At 31.9% G+C, this 19493-nt stretch overlaps 4 protein-coding genes and 4 non-coding genes across 8 annotated transcripts; 5 read left to right on the top strand and 3 right to left on the bottom strand.

Moving 5' to 3' along the window:
• The first annotated feature begins 4120 nt into the window (after positions 1–4120).
• Positions 4121–5513, top strand: LOC105780632 (fatty acid desaturase 4, chloroplastic). Its single transcript, XM_012605068.2, has one exon. The coding sequence runs from the start codon at positions 4494–4496 to the stop codon at positions 5427–5429; it is 936 nt and encodes a 311-aa protein (XP_012460522.1). The 5' UTR covers positions 4121–4493; the 3' UTR covers positions 5430–5513.
• A 31-nt stretch (positions 5514–5544) lies between these two features.
• Positions 5545–7541, bottom strand: LOC105780641 (vacuolar protein sorting-associated protein 22 homolog 1). Its single transcript, XM_012605081.2, has 7 exons — positions 7436–7541; positions 7202–7312; positions 6983–7118; positions 6468–6622; positions 6070–6177; positions 5898–5987; positions 5545–5810 (listed from the first exon to the last, which is right to left on the bottom strand). The coding sequence occupies exons 1-7, from the start codon at positions 7484–7486 to the stop codon at positions 5712–5714; spliced, it is 750 nt and encodes a 249-aa protein (XP_012460535.1). The 5' UTR covers positions 7487–7541; the 3' UTR covers positions 5545–5711.
• Positions 7542–7597: 56 nt separating this feature from the next.
• Positions 7598–7669, top strand: TRNAM-CAU (transfer RNA methionine (anticodon CAU)). Its single transcript has one exon. It is a non-coding gene; the product is annotated as a tRNA-Met (tRNA).
• A 506-nt stretch (positions 7670–8175) lies between these two features.
• LOC105780597 (uncharacterized) lies at positions 8176–10437 on the bottom strand. The gene is made up of 2 exons (XM_012605018.2): positions 10201–10437; positions 8176–8724 (listed from the first exon to the last, which is right to left on the bottom strand). The coding sequence occupies exons 1-2, from the start codon at positions 10355–10357 to the stop codon at positions 8426–8428; spliced, it is 456 nt and encodes a 151-aa protein (XP_012460472.1). The 5' UTR covers positions 10358–10437; the 3' UTR covers positions 8176–8425.
• Positions 10438–11464: 1027 nt separating this feature from the next.
• Positions 11465–11549, top strand: LOC128033372 (small nucleolar RNA R21). The gene has a single exon (XR_008189534.1). It is a non-coding gene; the product is annotated as a small nucleolar RNA R21 (small nucleolar RNA).
• A 61-nt stretch (positions 11550–11610) lies between these two features.
• LOC128033383 (small nucleolar RNA R21) lies at positions 11611–11684 on the top strand. Its single transcript, XR_008189536.1, has one exon. It is a non-coding gene; the product is annotated as a small nucleolar RNA R21 (small nucleolar RNA).
• A 364-nt stretch (positions 11685–12048) lies between these two features.
• On the top strand, positions 12049–12125 carry LOC128033361 (small nucleolar RNA R21). The gene has a single exon (XR_008189533.1). It is a non-coding gene; the product is annotated as a small nucleolar RNA R21 (small nucleolar RNA).
• A 635-nt stretch (positions 12126–12760) lies between these two features.
• Positions 12761–15573, bottom strand: LOC105780592 (uncharacterized). The gene has a single exon (XM_012605005.2). It carries the CDS (start codon positions 15437–15439, stop codon positions 12983–12985), a length of 2457 nt encoding a protein of 818 aa, XP_012460459.1. The 5' UTR covers positions 15440–15573; the 3' UTR covers positions 12761–12982.
• Positions 15574–19493: the final 3920 nt, after the last annotated feature.

Below are 19493 nucleotides of genomic sequence, written 5' to 3'. Positions count from 1 at the left end.
TTGACTCCACTTCAACAAAGTGGGGATTACCAATTTATCATTGCAACACTCCTTTGTTTCCAATAATCATACCACAATAAAAACAGCAATCATTATGGCTTAATAGCCAAATTAGCTCGGAGACTTTACCATTTTTCTCATATTGATACTCTTCTTTTTCCTGTGAGAAGTGATATTTAAACTTAACAGTTTTGTCCCATTTTGCCTCAAACCTGAAAAGTGTACAGTTTGAAGTAAAATGGGACAAAACTAGTAATTTAGGTGTCACTTTGACAAAAAAAAGATTTAGGTACTAATATGAGAAAAAGGTACACACTAGGGACTATTTTACAATAAAACCAATAAAAAGTGGGTGAAACTTTCGAGGAAGAAGATCCTTGGAAGGAACTTCCACTATAATAAATATTATATGGGGGATTTTCAAACAAACGATGTAATTAAAATATATAATCTTTTACATGTCTTATTTATGTTTAAAAAATTTTGACATATTTATTCGCAAAAGTACTACTTTGAAGGTTTAGTATTTGTTCCTCTAATTACTGCACAATGATTATTCTGGAATGATTTGTTCGTAATTATAGTTTTTTTATTGTATCAAGAAATTATTAATTACGTACAACTCAATACTTAAAATTAGTTTTAAGTTTTTACAAATTTATTTTGGTTTAATCCAATTATATATATTTAATTATAATTATTTAGATTATATTAATTGGGAATATAATTAGGAAAAATGTCAATGGAGTAAGTAAAATGCGGAGGGAGTCGAGTGAGAGTAGATATTGCTAAATCAATCACTACTTCACAATTTATATGTTCTGCTTTGTCATCCACACCGCCTCGTTATAGATGTGTAATTTTGAAAATCATTATCGCTTTCATGAACATTAGACACATCCATTCTCACCCACCCCTACTATAAGTTTGGAATCTTGAAAACCACTATCATATTTTATGGAGGTTGAATACATCTATCCCGCGGATCATGCTATTTTGCCCTGCTCTATTTTTTTAAAAGGAATATATAATACACAATTTTATTATACAATAAATACATTATATAAAAAGTAAAATGGTAATATTACTCATTTAATAGTCACTAGATTATGGCACACTCACGCTGTAAGTGAAAAAAATTATGTATCAATTTTATTAAAAATTTATATAAAACCAAATGTGACTTTGATTGAAATGATAAAATTGAGATTATAAAATTTATAATGTTTTAAGTTTAAATCTTATTATTCTCATAATGTGTGCGTACTTTCTAAATTTATCAAAATATAAAAGGCATAAATACCCTAACATAATAATTTGTTGCTTTGTAAAATGAATGAACTTTTGATAATTTCATAAATTGAATTGGGACCGATTGATAATTACATCAATTCAATCAAGCATATTATAATAGTATTAGATTATAACAAACTCATAACGTAGGTGAAAAATTCATGTAACATATATATATTTATTAAAAGTTTATATAAAATTCAAATTAATATTTAGTTGAAATGGTAAAATTAAATGTTTAAAATTTATTATGCCTGACCTTTTAAAATATAGCTTTCCTCAAAATTCTTGATGGGCAAGTAGTGACATGGCGATTGACATGAAAAATGTTTTAAAAATTATAAAATTTTAATTTTTTTAAATTGTACAAATTATTAAAAATCATAATAAGTATTATAAAAACATTAAATGTTATTTAAATGTTATTAACAATTATTGAATAATTTTGAAATTGATTGAAAAGTTATTAGAAATGATTAAAACTTATTAAAATATTATAAAATAGAAAAAATTAAGGATTACTAAAATAATATAAAAATTTATACTTTTTAAATTATAAAAGTTATAAAATAATATTATAAAAGTTTTTAAATAGTTTTTGTTAAAATTTATACTTTTTTATTAATTTAATAATATCTATAAAATTTTCTATAACTTTTTTAGAGTATTTCATAACTTTTCTATAATTTTAATCTTTAATTTTTAAACATTTGTTTTAATGTTTATTACATCAATAATATTTTTTTGTACTTTTATTATTTTTCTATAAATTTTATAAATTTTTTATAACATCTCAATGATGTTATGATTGAATGCTAAAAACTCCTCATAATTAAAATAATTTTAAAAATTAATTAAGCATTTGTAAAATAATTCACATAATCATTTTTCACATCAATAGCCATGTCATCACTTACAATATGAGAGGGCTTTAAAGAAAAATACATATCATGAGCGTAATTGAGTGCAATTCATAATTCGAATGATTCAATTGGATGTTACTCTTTTAGGAGTTTAATTAATTTTTAATCATTTTATGAGGACTTTTTTTTATATATAAACCTTAATTTTATGATGCAATTTTACATTTATATTATTTTAATAGTTATATATAAGAGTAGAATAGCATTTTTATACATCTGGCGCAATAGGTGGAACAAATAATATTTAGAACCACTCTATAGTCTATATGTACCTTCAAAACAAATTGCCTCACCATGTCGTGTTTCCACTGTGAAAACAAACACTTCATTCGAAGAGCAGTTTGGAGTTTGAAATTCTTAGGATGGGTTTGGATGGACAAATTGAGTACGGTACGGTGTGTTTAGCTTATATTTTGTCTCACGCTATAATATATAATCTCATCGCCGTTACTGTTTTTACACTAACTACAAGTAAACGTATTGTGCATCCAAATCCACCCTTATAGTAGATAAAAATATCATTTTATAAAATAAATTTGTACTTAAAATTCCTTCAAAAATTATGAAATTATAATGAAATTCAAGGGTAAATTCACACATCGCCTCAAACAAAATTAACCCTAACAAAAGAATTTGGTTTTGTTTTTGTAATTGTATTTATAATTTTTAATAAAAATCAATATGATTTGAAAGTTTATTTAGTACAATGAAGTTTTAAATTCTAAAAATTAAGTTCTAAATGTGACTCATGTCTCAATTAAGGTACAGTAAAAATGAGTTTTAATTATTTTGATTAAATTAATGTCACGAATCAAGTAAATTTAATAATGATTAAATATTATTGCTTTATAAAATAAATAATATTATTTTATAAATATTTTTGAACTTTTATATTTAAACATAAAAATAAAAAAATACACAGACTGGTTTGAACTTAAAACATTTTAATTTTCAATATTTAATATCCAAACTTTCTTAATTCAAGTTTTCATGTAAAATATCATTTACTATTATAATATTGTAAAGTTGGCATCTCACAGAATGAAAATGCTTTATGATATTTATATATTGAGAATATGCTTGACGATACTTCAATATTCTTATGTTTACCCCTATCTTTGGCCTACTTGGAAGCTTCAATTGAAGTTTCAAATGTAAACAAAAAGAACAAGAAAAACCAAAAAGGACAATCCATTATTATCCCCGTTACAACCCCAAGTATTGCGTTTCTAATCTCTATCGTTAGCCCATGCATTCAATTTATCTAGTAAGTATATTTATAAATGATTTACATAATTAAAATGATAAAATTTAAATATTGAATATTGCTATATTCTAACCTTAAATTCTGTCATACTGAAACAAATCTCAAAATTATATATGAATTTTGATTTAATGTCTGATTTATACATGAATTTTGATTTGGTGTAATTATACACACGAAATTTTGACTATACCTAAAACTTTAATTTTGATTCAATTATACACATTTAAATAAATAAATACATCAGTTTAAATTTATATTAGATAAATATAATTATTTATGTATGCAATATATAAACATAAAATGATGATATATCAATAATTGTATGATTAGTTTGTAAGAATTGAATCAAATCTAAGTTTTATGTATAAAATTTCACAAAATTAAAGCTCATGAATAAAATTGCACATTAAATCAAATTTCACGTACATTTGACATTTATACTTTTCTAAATTTTATATAAAATTTAAAATAATTGAATATTTGATAATTTCCTAAGTTAAAACCTAGATGATGAATGATACCAACTCAATTAGTCAAATAATATATATACCAATAAAAAGTATTTAATTATTATTTTAAAAAATTACGTTCATTACAGTAGTTTACTAATAAAATTTTTTTTTTTAAATATTGCGTCTCAATCCTTAGCCCAAGAATTCAATTGTTTCATCTTTTGCGTAACATAAAACTTGAATATAATCGAAATACAACTTGCTCTTGCTGAAGAAAAATGAAAGCGACGGCGTTTTAATCCACTTGTGTGACGGAGATTCACTTATTCTAAAGGCAAGCAATTGAAACCAATTGTGAGCACATGTTTATGTGGAAGACATTAGCGACTTCAATATCCCCACGCACCCTCACTGCAAACCACAACGTCGATTCTATGGCACAGTCTCATTTGGATCACCGCCTTTACTCCATAGCCACTATTTCATGTTCTTTGCCTTTTTAAATCTTGCTCTTTCATTGCAATCAACTTTTAGTTTTTCTTGGGCAAAACCTTTTCAATGTCTATCTTAAAACAACATAGGTGCCCGTCGAGGTCTCTAACGCATATTCCTACTAGCCCACGGCTGCACCTTGTTGCAAGGTTGACATGTTCGGCCACTACCACCACAACCAAGCCTAAGTCCAGTCAGAACCAGTTGGTTATCGAGCCACGGCTTGAGACAAAACCGGACTCTATCACTCCCATTATCCCTAGTGTTGGCCCTCCCTTGTCCAATGATCCAAGTTTACAATCAACATGGTCCCACCGAGCATGGGTGGCCAGTGGTTGCACCACGCTTTTCTTTTCCCTAGCCAAGACTGTAACGGGTGCAGCTGATACACATATGTGGTTCGAACCTATAGTAGCAGGCTATGTTGGGTATGTTTTAGCTGACCTTTTGTCTGGGGTTTACCATTGGGGCATCGACAATTATGGTGATGCAACGACTCCGATTTTTGGTTCACAAATTGAAGGATTCCAAGGGCACCACAAATGGCCGTGGACTATCACCAGGCGCCAGTTTGCTAACAACTTACATGCATTGGCTCGTAGCATAACTCTCACAGTGCTTCCTATAGAAATTCTCTGCAATGACCCTGTTATTCAAGGATTTGTTATCGTTTGTGCTGGTTGCATCATGTTCAGCCAACAATTTCATGCCTGGTCTCATGGCACCAAGAGCAAGCTCCCACCACTGGTGGTGGCACTACAAGATGCCGGTGTACTAGTCTCCCGGTCTCAACATTCTGCTCACCATAGGCCTCCGTATAATAGCAACTACTGCATCGTGAGTGGAGTCTGCAATGAGTTTCTAGACAAAAACAAGGTTTTTGAGGCACTAGAGATGATTATATTTTTCAAGCTTGGGGTGAGACCCAGGTCTTGGAGTGAGCCTGGTGCTGAATGGATAGAAGAGATGGATGAAGCTCAATCTCAAGTTACAGTTCATTGAATTTTTTCCCACTTCTGTAACATGAAAACTATAAGCAAACATTTAAATGACATATTTCAATGATTTGTTTTTGTGGAGTTCAAACTTTGATGTATGTATAATAATGGGCTTCAGCTGCAAGAACATAGTGTTATTAATAAACACTTGAAGATATAATAACATTTGGCAGGTAGAGTTACCATTTATAAAATTCTGCCAGAAATTCAAACATAAACAATTTGAAACTTGCAACACACTTGAATTTGAAAAAAGAGAAAGGATGACGAAAAACACAGACTAATGTTAATTATCAGCCCCAAATGAGGAGATGGAGGATACACAGGGGAACCAATAACAGCGTTTCCCATCTCTATGACCATCATCAATCATAGCAAGACCTTCCTGCATCAACCAACAGGAGTTTTGTTAACCCCATAAATCAAAGTCACAGTATGATGATAAAACATGCCTATTGCTGCAAGAACTTACATCTAATAAGGTATCAAGGGCATCAATAGCACGCCCATGTGTCCATGAAAGCCGCCTCTCTACCTCATCAACGGTCACATAGCCTTGAGCCTGAAAGAAGAAACAAGCAAAACATTGACTAAGCAATTATTTGCATGGGTGTTTGTCATACCATAATAGAAGTATCACTAACCTGTGCCAGCTCCAGAATTTGATTATGATCTTTATTCAATTCAGTTGGAACAGACCGAACAAGCTTTTTCTTTCCAGCAGAAATCACCTCAAATCCACTACCTAATGTCTGGAGAAACCAAGCAGTACATGCATTTAAAATTGGCATCACAAAAGCTTAAATAAGTTGTAGAAGATAACTCCATTACAGACCATGCAGATTTCAGAACAGCAAGCAGCAATAATGGAACTAACCATTCAACAATGATTTGAAAAAAAATGTAGCTCAAAACAAAGGAAAATTGATCAGCTTTCTCATGCTCTTCATCTCACTTACCCTAAGAGTTGAAAAGGGAATGCTGGCAAACTCATTCAGTAATCAGTATAAAACAACCATGATCTAGCTTTGTACTACCATACCTTCAGCTTACTTATAGCACGCAAACAATCATCTTCGGATACAGCTTCGCGATCATGTTTTCGTTTCTGACGAAGCAATTTGCAGAGTTCCTGCAGGTCAATCAAACCTCCATTAAGAGGCCTAGTTGCCAAGCAAATCTCAACAATTTGAACTCCTGTCTAGCCAATAACCAAAACCAAATTATAAGCACTCTACCAAGTCTTTGAAATAGAGAGTACGAGTTTATAAAAATCCTCTAAAAATGCAGATTTTACAGCTCATAGTCTTGTGTATCATGCTGAAAAAGCATAGTAGTAGTTTGCAGGTGAACTATACATAATCTAATAAATTCACAATTATAAAACTTCGAAACAAAAATGGAAGCATACAAAACACACACACAAAAAGAAAAGCATAAAGGATCATAAGGTAAAATCAGTTTAAACTACACGAAAGAAAATTTTAAAAATTAAAAACAAAAGGGAATTTTCCAATTACTTTTCTTTCTAAAAAAAGGATGATTTTCAATACCAACCAAGTTCGTAATAGAAATCACCGATTCCTAAAAGCTCAGCCCAAAATCCCTTATTTGAAGCCAAAGGATCCACTCCTACTTTTGCACACATTTCGTGAAATTGAGACCTAAAAGACGGATTTTTACGAATATCATTCTGCGAAAAATAGATATAGAAATTAGTAAAACTAAAATAATTGAAACTCATGAAAAAAAAATTGATAAAGAACTTTTGTTTACCTTGTGTTTTCGAGCGAATTCTTCGAGTTGAGAACGAAAAGTAGCAAGCTGCTCTTTCATGAGGTCGGTTCTTAACTTGGCTACATTTTCTCCCAACGCTCGATATTGATCCTGAAATTAAAAAAAAAAAAAGAAAAACCCACACGCAAATAATTACGAGTAGATTTGATTGGCTGCAATTGTGGGATTCATTTGAATATCATTATTAAGATTAAATTGAAATTCGAAACAAACCCTAGCAGCTGCAGCTGTTTGGAGCCCTCCGATTCCAGGTCGTCTTCTCATTTTCCTTTTTCTTCGAAGTTCTGATTTTTCCTTCCCTTTCTTTGTTTTTTTGTTGTGAAATAAGAACTAATTAATCTTGAAAAACTAAAAATGTAAATTATGAATCAACAAATCAGAGTGGCGCAGCGGAAGCGTGGTGGGCCCATAACCCACAGGTCCCAGGATCGAAACCTGGCTCTGATATTAGTTTTCGCTATTTTTGTGATTACACTGGGCATTTTCATTAAGTAGGGAATAAACTTTTCACTATGTTTTTATGTATTATCGAAAGAATTAAGAAAGTTTATCTTAGGTTCGTTTTCTTTTGTTATATATATATTTTCGGACAAACTTTATTTTGTTATATTGTTTTTATATATAAATCAATAATATCTAAAATAATATGTTTCATCTTTCCAACTTGACAATAGAGGTGATAAGTTTCATCAAACATTTTAAGTTAATGGTATTATTAAAATACATATGATATAGCAAAAGTGGAGGAGCTCAAACTTTCTTCGAATGATGGATTACACTGTTCCTTGTTTATGTTATCCATCAACCAAAGTTTTAATCCAAAAACTAATGAAATTTGTAATGAACTTGTGTGACTTTGAGATAACTCACCACTGTTCCTAACAACTCCTACAAAGGTCGAGAAATCATTAGATTCTTCATTGACAAAACAATAAGTTGATGAAGAACTCATATGCCACCTAAAACAGTTCAAATGAACAATAATTGCAATCATGAAGAAAGCTTACATGCGAAAAGATATGGCCCTCATATCACCTTACAACAAAGGTACTTACAATTTCTTTATTAATTGCTTGTCTCAGGTAGACCACAAGATAGAACAAGGTGAACCATAAGAAACATGCACTTTTTTTCGGTATTTATAAATTAGAACATTCTTGTTTGCATCTGTGTAAGACATCCATGATTGCTTCTAAAGTATACTTATTCACTAAGAGTTTCGGTGCAGTAGGATGGGGCAGTAGAGGGTTGATATACAAACGGTCTGACAGTGTGGAAATGACCTGATGGGCGACTATAGGTGAACTTGATACCGGTGCTGCGATCCCCAAGATGGTTGCAGTGATCATGGAAACTACTGATCGGTCGTGCCAAGCATGTATTCCAACGGTCACTCTCAGGCATTGTTTCGGCCACGGTGTATATCCCCTTGGCGTTTGTGAAAGCCTGGTAATTTACTACTTCACCAGATTTTGTAATACAAAGTACAGCAACCTCAGCACCTACACCAACACATTTGTTTCACATAAATATAAGATAAAATTTTCATGGATGATTCATATACTTCAAGGCTCGGTTTAAAAGATTAGTTAAGGCTTCTACAGAAAAACCCCTAATTAGTATGGTTATACCGAGATGAATGAATCTAAGTATGCCCTTTAAAACATCGATGCCATAGTACAGCTTGAAAGATTAAAACAATATCCTACCATCACTAAAGTTTGACCTTCAAACTCGAGAACAGATATATCAATGACAAACAGCTTTATCGAACACAGAAATGAACAAAGGATTTATTTATAAAACACCATACACCAAGCATCCATTCTTTTTCCAATTACTTCACCAAGCAAAAAAAGAATTGTTTCGACCAAGATTAGTTGGTGAATTGTTGTTGCATTTCTACAACATTCGAACCATATTTGTCCTTATTAACCGTTCACGTGATGCAGCTATTCTTAGTGGTTTTTAATTTTTTAGATATTTATCTGTTATTTTATTAAGTATTTTGAACTGGACTTAGCCATATCTATTAGTACTTTGAATTGGCTTAGCTATCTCTATTATGTTTTGAATTACTCTTAGTTATCTCTTTTATCATCTTTATTGTTGAGATTACAATGTATATATAATGTTTGAGCTATTACTTTATAAATACCTCTCATTTTCATAATAAAGATACAGTTCATTTTACAACCTTTGAGTAAATTCTTTATGATATTAAAGTATTCTAAGCTCTCACGAGCAGATCCAGCGATTTTTTTCTCTAAAACGAACTCCATCTTAAACAAAGAAAGCTTACTTGTCAGCTATCTCAACCACAGAAGAAAGAAAATGAAACCAAAGATCATGAATATATCCCAGTCCCACTATTTAACAATTTAAGCCTATAAGAGAATTGCTTACACAGACTTTTGCAGGATGCATCCTACACAAAAAGGATTCATTCAGACAATAGAGCAGTCAACCCAGAGACCCTTTCTAACACACTATGATAGCTGTTTGCAACTCAATTAGACACAGGTAAAAAGTATTGAATAAGCATCAACCATAGAAGCAATTTAGTAAAGCAAAGTAAATATCAGGGAAAGCACTCAAATAGGCAAATTGCAAGACACAGTGATCTTATCAAACCCTCAAAAGGTAATTTTTTTGAGTATTTCTTTTCTCAATCTAAGTATAAATTGAACCCTCATTAAAAAAAAAAAAGAATTATAAATTGAACCCATCCATGCAGTTGTATAGCCAAGCTCAACAATGTCAAAACCAATAATTAACCAAAAAAAAGGAGCAAACATTGTCACCGACAAAATGGAAGAATTACAATTCCAACAAAAAAAAAACCCACTTCGAATTTCTGCTAAAGAAACATAATTTAACCAATCAAACAACTGCAATTCAAAATTATAAATGGAAAAAGGAACAGAGGAAAAACAAGAGAGAGAGAGAGAGAGAGAGAGAGAGAGAGAGAGAGCAACCTTCTAAAATATGATCTTCAGGACCAATGGAAGAATCAGCACAAACATCACAGATAACTCTACCGTGAATCTCACCAGTCCAAGATTTTACACCTGAGATCAAGAATACAGCTAAGACAACAAAACCCAGAACCAGATTCTTGCTCTTTGATTCCATGGGGTGATTATTTTTTCAATTGAGCTAACAAGCAAAAATGAGAGCAGCAGCCTGCCAGTGTTTAAAAACACGCATGTATTTACATAGATTATATGTATATTTGTAGAATCAAATCTAACAGCTTGCTTAGTACTGCTTGGAGGTAAAAAATTTTAGCTTTTACTGTTTAATTACTTTTTCATCCTTTTAATACCATACTAAAATTTTCTCTTAATTATAAATGTGTTAAAATTATTAATTAAAATAAATAAAAATTAAAAATAATAAAATATATTAATATTTAATTACAAATATTTAATGATTATATTTTAATATTTAAAATATATTTTATATATTCTAATTAAATTTTATAAATAATTAATGTTTTTTGAGCAAAATAAATATTTAATATTTATTGCTTAAAATATTTAAATTTTATATTTCATTTATTAAAATATTAACAATAAGTTATAATATTTTTTATATTCTTATTAAAATATAATAATATTAACTAATTTAAATATTATTTAAATATATATTTATTATTTAATAATAATATGTCTAAAATAGACATTTTATTTCTCAAAATACTTTTTAATAATAATACTAAACACTTAAATCTTAAACTAAACTTTTTAAAAAAAAATTTAAAAATACTTTTTCACAACACTTTTTAAAAATATTATTATTAAATTAGCCCTAAGTATCATGGGATTTAGTGGGTCCAACTTCGACTAATTGGTCTAACATTTGCTGCCTACCTTAAGCTTTTCTTTGGTTGGTACCAAAATTTCTATGCTAACCAGGCTTTGTTGGGCTAGAAAAGGCTAACAATGGCTTCCATCCATCTAAGCCCAGCCAAATACATCATGCCATGGCTGATTGCAATTTATTATATTGAGGACAAATCATGCAATTTGAACTTATCATCTCATTCTATTAAAGCAACCAAAAGCCCTAATCTTTTATTTCCCAAACCCTTATTATAGCATTCTCAGTTGCCATCACCTGTTTCCTTTTCTTCTTTTTTTTTCCAGAAATTTTCAGATGCGTTGATTATGGGATAAATATCATTTTCTTTATCAACAATGTTGTGTTTTTGTTTGTTTTTCTTGGGCATTTATTGCTTATCCCTATGAGGAATTAATCCGAAGAAATAAATTAATAGTGGATCAATTTATTTCCATTGAGGACTATCCAATTCCGAGGGATTTTTTTTTCTTCTGCAAATTTTCTCCTTTTTTTGGCAAATTCTAAGTAAGATTTTATTTTTGCATCTAAATGATGGATATTTTTCATGTTAAAAGTAGCCTGATTATGTTGATGATAATTCCATTTCTGATAGATGCCCCATGCTTACCCTTTTCTGGGTTTTCTTTCATTTATTGATTAAAGAAGTTTCATTTAAAAAAAAAATTCTTTAATAAAAGAAATTTTTTTACGTTGATCAATTTAATATCCCAATGACGAAGTTCTATTTGATCTTAAAATTTGATAGGCCTGACTAGCTTTGATGAATAGATCTTTTTGAGGGGCTTTTTTTCGTTCAGTTTCATCTCTTTTTTTATGTTTTTGAAGATTATTGGTGTTCTCTTGCTCTGTTCTTTAAATCAAGCATTTCTTACATTTTCTAATTAGTTTAATCTAATTATACTTAGCAATATGCTTCTTGAGGAGATTCTTTTAAAAAAAAATTATTGAAATTTGACTTGCATCCTTATGAAGAACAATATTAGGAAATAAAAGTAGTGGACTGATATCCATTGATGAGCAATGAATCTGAGGGATGCATACTCATAGTTTATTAGAAAATGGAAAATTTCTATTTTGGTATTCAATATCTTTCCATTGTTTGCATGCTTAAAGCTTGGATTCACTTCTTGATGTCCTTGAAACTGTTTGTGTTTGTAAACCTGGGAAAAAATGTATTTGGATTAAGTACTTGGTTCTCAGCCTGGCTTTTTCTGTGCTTTTTAATAGATTTCTTCTGTAATTGATCTTTAATGTTGTGTTGCCTTTTCAGTCCTAGCTGATTTGCAATAGCAGGTGTGTTCTTTAAGGTCTTTAAGTTTTGATGATTACCTTGTTAGCATTGAGGATTGGGGTTTTTTATTATCTGCCTGTTGATTACTGCTGTATGTTGAGGTCTAATCAGCTTAATTTCGAATGAGTTTGTTCTCTGTGTTTTGCTAACAGACTGTAGATATAAACAATCTTTAAACATATTGGATTTTGCTCAAAGAGTATTGATTCTCTGAAGAATTGAAGAGAAAGAATGGTGGCAGTGAAATTGGAATTAACCAAAGATTAGAAAGCAGAGCTCAAGATCCATGGCTTCTGCTCTCCGAGATTGGAAGGAGAAGTTTTTTCCCATGTATGAAGATTTTATAAAATGCATAGGCTGAAATAGGAATATTGGTTGAAGCAAATGTACAAGAAGCTTTAACTTTGTAATTTGTCATCTTGCAACTTATATAAGCAGCAAAAGCTGTTTTTCTTTCTTGCTATAAAGTGGTCGAACTAACTAAATTCACCAAAAAGGGTAGCATCAAAAGCATGTAAATTTCAATGTATCTGCTTAGGCTAACTAATCCTTAAATTCACTTCTAATGGATGATCAAATATTTGCAAAAAACAAAGGGTTAATTAATCCAAATTAACCCAACCTTTAGTTACTAATGACTTAACCTCCCTAGCTGCTTTCATCTTACCAAGCAGTGTCTCCAGCTTGCTTATACGTGCTTCGAGATGTAGCCATGATTGTTCATTTGGACAAGCATTACAGTAAATTGCAGGTACGATTGATGCGCCATGTGCATCCTCCTCTGCTCCAAGTGTTGTTATCAGCTCACATCTTGGAAGCACATTATCTGCAACTGAACATTGACCTGATGAGTTCTCTAAAGCATCTCTTCTGTCAATATTGCCAAACTTCTTATAGGGTTTCGACATTTGTGATATTGTAAGTTGATTTTTTTCGTTGGAATCTAAAGAAAGACTTCCAAGATGACTTGCTGAATGATTCCCACCCATTGTTACAGTCACTTTATCTTCAACAAAATCTCTGGCATCAACAATATCCCTTACTTCCACCATATTGCATTTGGAAGGAAAACCAGGAGGAACTGGAGGGTTAATTTTATCTTCAGTAATAGAACTTTTGGGGATAAAACCGGGAGGAACTGGTACAGCCACAGTCACCTTATCTCGATTAAAAGAACCTTTGGCTTGCAGCATATTTCCTTTGGGAGGAAAACCAGGAGGAAATGAAGAATTATTAAGTTCCTTCTGGATTACAAAATCAGGCTTTAACTTGGAAAGAGAGCTAGATGAAGTACTTTCATCCTTAACTTCAGTGTCTACTTCTGAGCCAATTGCTATCGATGAGCTTCGAGCTACAAAACCTGCATTACAAACTTCCTTCTTCCGTTCTGGATATTTTGGTAACTGCTTAAATTTTATCATTGGAGAACCATGATCAGAACTGGCACTGCTACCAGGTCGAGTTAGGGACGAGGTATGGGTTCCCACTCCCTTAAACTTCTTTGGCATTGTCTTAAAACCACTGTAAGTATCATCTTCTCTAGGCCGCTTCAAGCACATCGGAATCAATTTTAAACCTCTGAACATATCAGTTTCAGTAATTCCCATTGTTCCATTTGGTGTCATTTTGAAGTTTGTGGAGCGTCTTTGCTTTAGTAACACATCTATACTTTCTTCTTGCAGAATCAAGACCGATTGCTTCCACCAATTCGAGTATTTAGCAGTAACATCTCCCTTGAAAAGCTTGGAAGGAATGTACAACTTCCCACCACCAACGGAATTATTGTAATTGGACCATGCGATCTCAGGACTATCGTTTGATCGGGGAACGCTACAGGGAATATCTTGGTCCATTCCGAATTGCAATGCCACTCTATGCGGAAGGTACTGCTCTATACATTCTAGTCCAACCAGCTCCGAAGCCCTCAAGCATTGAGCAAACGACAGCAATTCATCGTCTAAACTCAAATCAACTGATATCCATATTGCTGTATCTCCATAAAACTTACCACAATTAACGTAAGGACGCCAATCAAACCGTTCCTTGCTTGAGTCTAGAACTGACCTCACATCTTGCACTTTGCACTTCAGGTCATGCCATAAAGCCAACCTTGGATCGCCATTTTCGATTAAGTTAGGCTTCGGACGTAAGTCCAGAAATCTCTCCCAGACCCAAACCTGGACTAGTGTAAGTTGTGAGCAAAGTGTAACCTCTAGTGCAACTGCAACATTTCCACCATCACATTTGGAATCTAACTGTGTTGAAGCAATAATGTTTTGTTTTAAGCAACTCAAATCACTATAAATCTTAGCAAGAGCAGCAGGTCCAAGTGCAATTCTAGTCCCCCTGGCAAGGTGAATAGCAATGGGGAAAACAATGTTTACAACAACATCAAAAGAAGATGGTAAAACAAACCTTGATAACCACAATGCAAGGAATGCCTCGTGCTCGATTTCGCTACCGCTGTGCATGAACTTCCTTATCCACAAACTGTGACTGGCCTTTTTAGTTGTACTCTTGTACATTTCTTTCCTTGCATTTTCGAGTTTCTCCCATGTTTCCTCCATTTCCTCTGTTTCAACAGGAGTGAAAACAGGAGACCCCAAAACTGAATAACCCCCAAGGATCATGATATCTTCCAATGTAATCGTCGCTTCACCCCAAGGAAAAATGAAACTATTGGTTTCATGGCACCAATTTTCAGCAACCCCAAAGACCAAATCATTGTTTCTTTCAATCTTGTACGTTGAATTCATTATGGCTTCGAAAATACCAGCTTCCTTCCATGTGGATTCATGTAATGAAGCCATGTTGGCGACCCATGCTTTCCATTCTTTTTGTGGGTGTCTCCACCCAACGAAATTTACTTCCATAGCCCGATTTTTGGGATAAGTTTTTGTCAAAGAGGAAAGACAATGGTTTGGAAGGTTTCCATCAATGGAGGTTAAGCCTGTGGAAGGTGTGATGAAATGGGCTGTTCTTAGTTCGAGGTTTTTATTATCTGGTGAAACCATAAGCTCTGCTCTTTCTTCAACAATGGAGTTCGAGGAACCCTCCATTTTTTAAGACTTGAAAAGGCAAGATTGTTTGAGAAAAAAAACATAAAAAATGGAGAGAGCTTTTACTTTTTAGAAGAAAATGACTATCTAGCTTCCGTTTTCAGTAACAGCAATACAGCTCATAAGAAACCCGATTTAACCACGTCAAAAATGAAAAAGAATAAATTTAAAAATATTAAAATATTTGAAAATATTTTACAAAAATAAAAATATATATCTATAAAAATGGAAGATTAAATGAACCAAAATATAATCAAAGTTTTATTAAAAATAAAAATTTAATTAAAACCAAAATATCGCTTTTTCAATCTTTAAACAGCTTTTTTTTCGGGCAAATTACAAAAAAAAACTTTTTTTTTCAAAAATTACCGAAATGGGCTAATTATTTAATTATTTACCAGAATGGTCCATTTTCCGCGAAATCGCGTCCATGTCAGCGCGATGTCAGGGTACGCGCCAGGAAATCGCGTCCACGTCGGTAGCGATTTGCTTGATGGATACAAATCGCGCCTCTAGGACGCGATTTGTCGACGTGGATGAACAGTTTCTCATTTTTAGCTTGGAAAACTTTGAAAGGCCATAACTTTTAACTCGGTTGTCTGATTGAGACGATTTTTTTTATTTCGAATAAATTTTTGAGATCTTTGCCGAAGGCGGTTTGCCGCACTTTTCGTCGAAAAAGATCCCTTTTTGCCTCTAAATTTTGATTTTTTCGATTTAAAATTGAATTTTGAAACATTCAAATCATTATTTTCCTTATTTATTTGAAGTAAACACCGGATTTTTTTTTACAAAATTGTTGTATTATTTTTTTTGATTTGACACGTGTATGGAATAGGTCCGATAAATCGTTAGAACGTAAGTAATATAATTAAGATAATAACAGATTTCTATAATATGTCAATTAATTAGTTTAGCTTAGTTGGTTAAGATGATTGCTCTTTTCCTTTAGTACCTTAGTTCAAATCTTGTTGGTAATAATTTTGAATCTTTTTGTACTTGTTGCTATTGATGTAATATTGAAGAGTTAATTGATTAAAAAATAAATACAAGTACAAAAGATTCAAAATTTATTTTTCAAAATACCAAAAAGCTCTATATTTTAAAATTTATCGAAATGGGCCCGTAATTTATTTTTTGACCGTTGGAGTCGTTTCACTTGTGGGTCGAAATCGCGTCCGCATAAGTAGCGAGATGTCGACGTGGAAGGAAATCGCGTCCTTGAGAGCGCGATTTTCTTCCACGCCAAGATCTCGCTACGACGTGACGCGATTTCGATCGCACACTCGACATCGCTACTGCTTTTGGACGCAATTTCGGGGAAAATGGCCCATTCCGGTAAATAATAAAATATCAGGCTCATTTCAGTAATTTTTGAAAAAAAAAGGCTTTTATTGGTAAATTGCCCTTTTTTTTTCAAGATTTTCAAATTTTGACAATTATGGTTATTATTAATTAAATATCATCAGTTGGACCAATGGTTCTCGATTCAATCGACTAAATTGGTTCGATTATGTTAGCATTGAGATTAATTACTGTTGACAAAGGGAATTAACGAGGAGTGAAGGGTAATGGTGATGACAATTCACCTGGTTAGGGCGGAAAGCTATCGTGTTTGGTGGTAGAATGGAGCTAAGAAAGAGAGAGAGTAGAGAAGTGAGAGAATTCTAAGTGTTTGATTGTGTATGACATGCCCTTTTTAGTGTTGTGAGTGAGTTTATATATGAGAGACAAGGGACACCACGTGTCTTGAGCTCATTAGAGGTGAAATCACATATTATTTTCTTGTAGGGAGATTGATGTAACCCTTTAAGTGTTTGTATTTATCCTCGATAGTTCTTGCATGCAAAGTAAAAAATAAGAAAATATTGATTTGTTTTTTATCTGATTGTTAGGATTTGGGAACCGATAGTCCGAATGACTGATAGGATCTGGACCTCCGACCCGGAAAAAGAATGTTCACCTACAGGCATAGTCAGCTGAGGAACTCATGGGAATGCAAAATGTTCATAGAAAGAGCTCGCGCAGGGGAGCTCGCGTAAGCCTCGCACAAATGAGATCGCAAGATGATAGCTCGCGTAAACCTCGCAGTGACGAGGTCGCGAACCATGTCTACGAAGAGGACCTTTGCTCGTAACTGGTTCACTGGGATAGTCAATCCCAAGATCAGAAAGGACCGCTTGCCCCGCAGGCAAGCGTCCAATAAACCAAATGAGGCCCAAAGAATGTCAGCGCCCTCGACCAAGACAAAATAGTCGGCCCTATTGTGAGCTATAATAGTAGTAGTAGGAATGTGTATAAATACCCATTGTGTTTTCCTTAATACAACACAAGAGAATATTACTCAACACTAATGTTTAATTAATATTAAGTTACATTATATGGTCTAATTATAATATGAGAAGACAACTTATATTAATAGATAATCTAAAAGTCCATAGTCTAATAAAAATTGAGCAAATCGATTGAAAAACTATTATGTCGTATATTGAGTTAAATTGAGGAGATGCCTTGTCTTGGGTATTGAAGGGGGTGACTGTTAAAAGATTGAGATATAGATGTGATTGTTTGGACTGACAATACATCAGATAGGACTTAAGTTTTGTTGAATTTATCCTAAATCCATTTATGGATTTATTCACTTTTGACGTTCATAGTGTGACAAATCTTAATTTTGAGTGAATGATGGACTATGTATGTGTGATTCGTATATTTTGATATATTAAAATCTTGAGTTTAACTGATTAAGGAATTGAAAGCTTGTACGTTGGGTATAAGACTTCTACATGATGTAGTATGATTCCACAAAAATGAAATCATAGCCCTATAAGGGTAAATGTTATCCTCTCATTGGCATAGTTGTTGAAAAAGTAATGTGGCCACGAAATGATTTGATTACTAATTGTTAGTAAATAACTTTTTCATGAAAAAAGATAATGGTTACAATGAGATAAAATATGATCATATTTGATGAATAGATTTAATCCAAAGATATAAGGATATCGTATTAGAGCAACACATTTATGACATGATCATAAGAGGGAGTTTAATCATGACACTTTAGTAGAATGACTCCATGATTAGATAATATTGTAATTAATAGGCGAATAACTAGAGCTTAATTACACATTATTTTATCCCTAGTTATATATGTCAAATAATTCCATCCGCTAGTTCAAGATAACCCAAAATGAATTGCACGTAGAACTGTTATTATGGAATGAATGAAAACAATAAAACAAGAGAATCACATGTATAACTATTCACAATAAATATATTTTCTCACAAAATACAATAAATGACTTAAAAATTAAATTAATTTCATTAAATTATTATTTTTAATTTAATTAATTGTAATTAAATAATTAAATCAACCCACTTAACCATTTTACTCGCCCTTAATTATCAGTGACAATTTCAATTTTTTTACTAAAGTGACAAAGGTAACATGCAAAATCTAGCAATAATTGAACGCATCACTGACAGTAATAGCGATTATTATAGTCTTTTGTTAGTTGCATTTTAATATATAAAGAAATATTTGTATTATATTTAGCTTTCAAAACAAATTTCTAATCTTAAAATCATAATTAATCGAAAATTCTTAAAACTAAAAATTCACCTTTATACTCGATTAAGTAACTTATTTGGGTCTAGTTTAGGAATACTTCTCAAAATACTTTTAAGAAAAATTAAAATTCCTCTTCTAAAAAAGTGTTTTTGAGCCAATTTTAGCTTAGAAGAAGCATTTTCTCTCAAAAAGTAACTTATTTAAGAATACTTTTATTCAAAAATACTTTTATCTCAAAAATATTTCTTAGAAATAATACTACATACACCATGACAATTTCAATTTTTTTTTTTTTCTAAGGTGACAGTGGATAACATGAAAAATCTAACAAAAACTGAAAGCAACATTATCAGTGATGATTGTTTTATTTGTATTTTCAATTTTTATATATAAAACAAATATTTTTGGGCATTTTACCAAAAAAAGCCCTTTTTTTTTAAAAAAATTACTGAAATGGGCCCATTATTTAATTATTTACCAGAA

The sequence above is a fragment of the Gossypium raimondii genome, chromosome 1 (assembly GCF_025698545.1).
Source record: "Gossypium raimondii isolate GPD5lz chromosome 1, ASM2569854v1, whole genome shotgun sequence".
Classification (NCBI taxonomy): domain Eukaryota; kingdom Viridiplantae; phylum Streptophyta; class Magnoliopsida; order Malvales; family Malvaceae; genus Gossypium; species Gossypium raimondii.
Note: the sequence above shows the minus strand (reverse complement) of the source record. Positions and strands in the feature narration are given on the sequence as shown.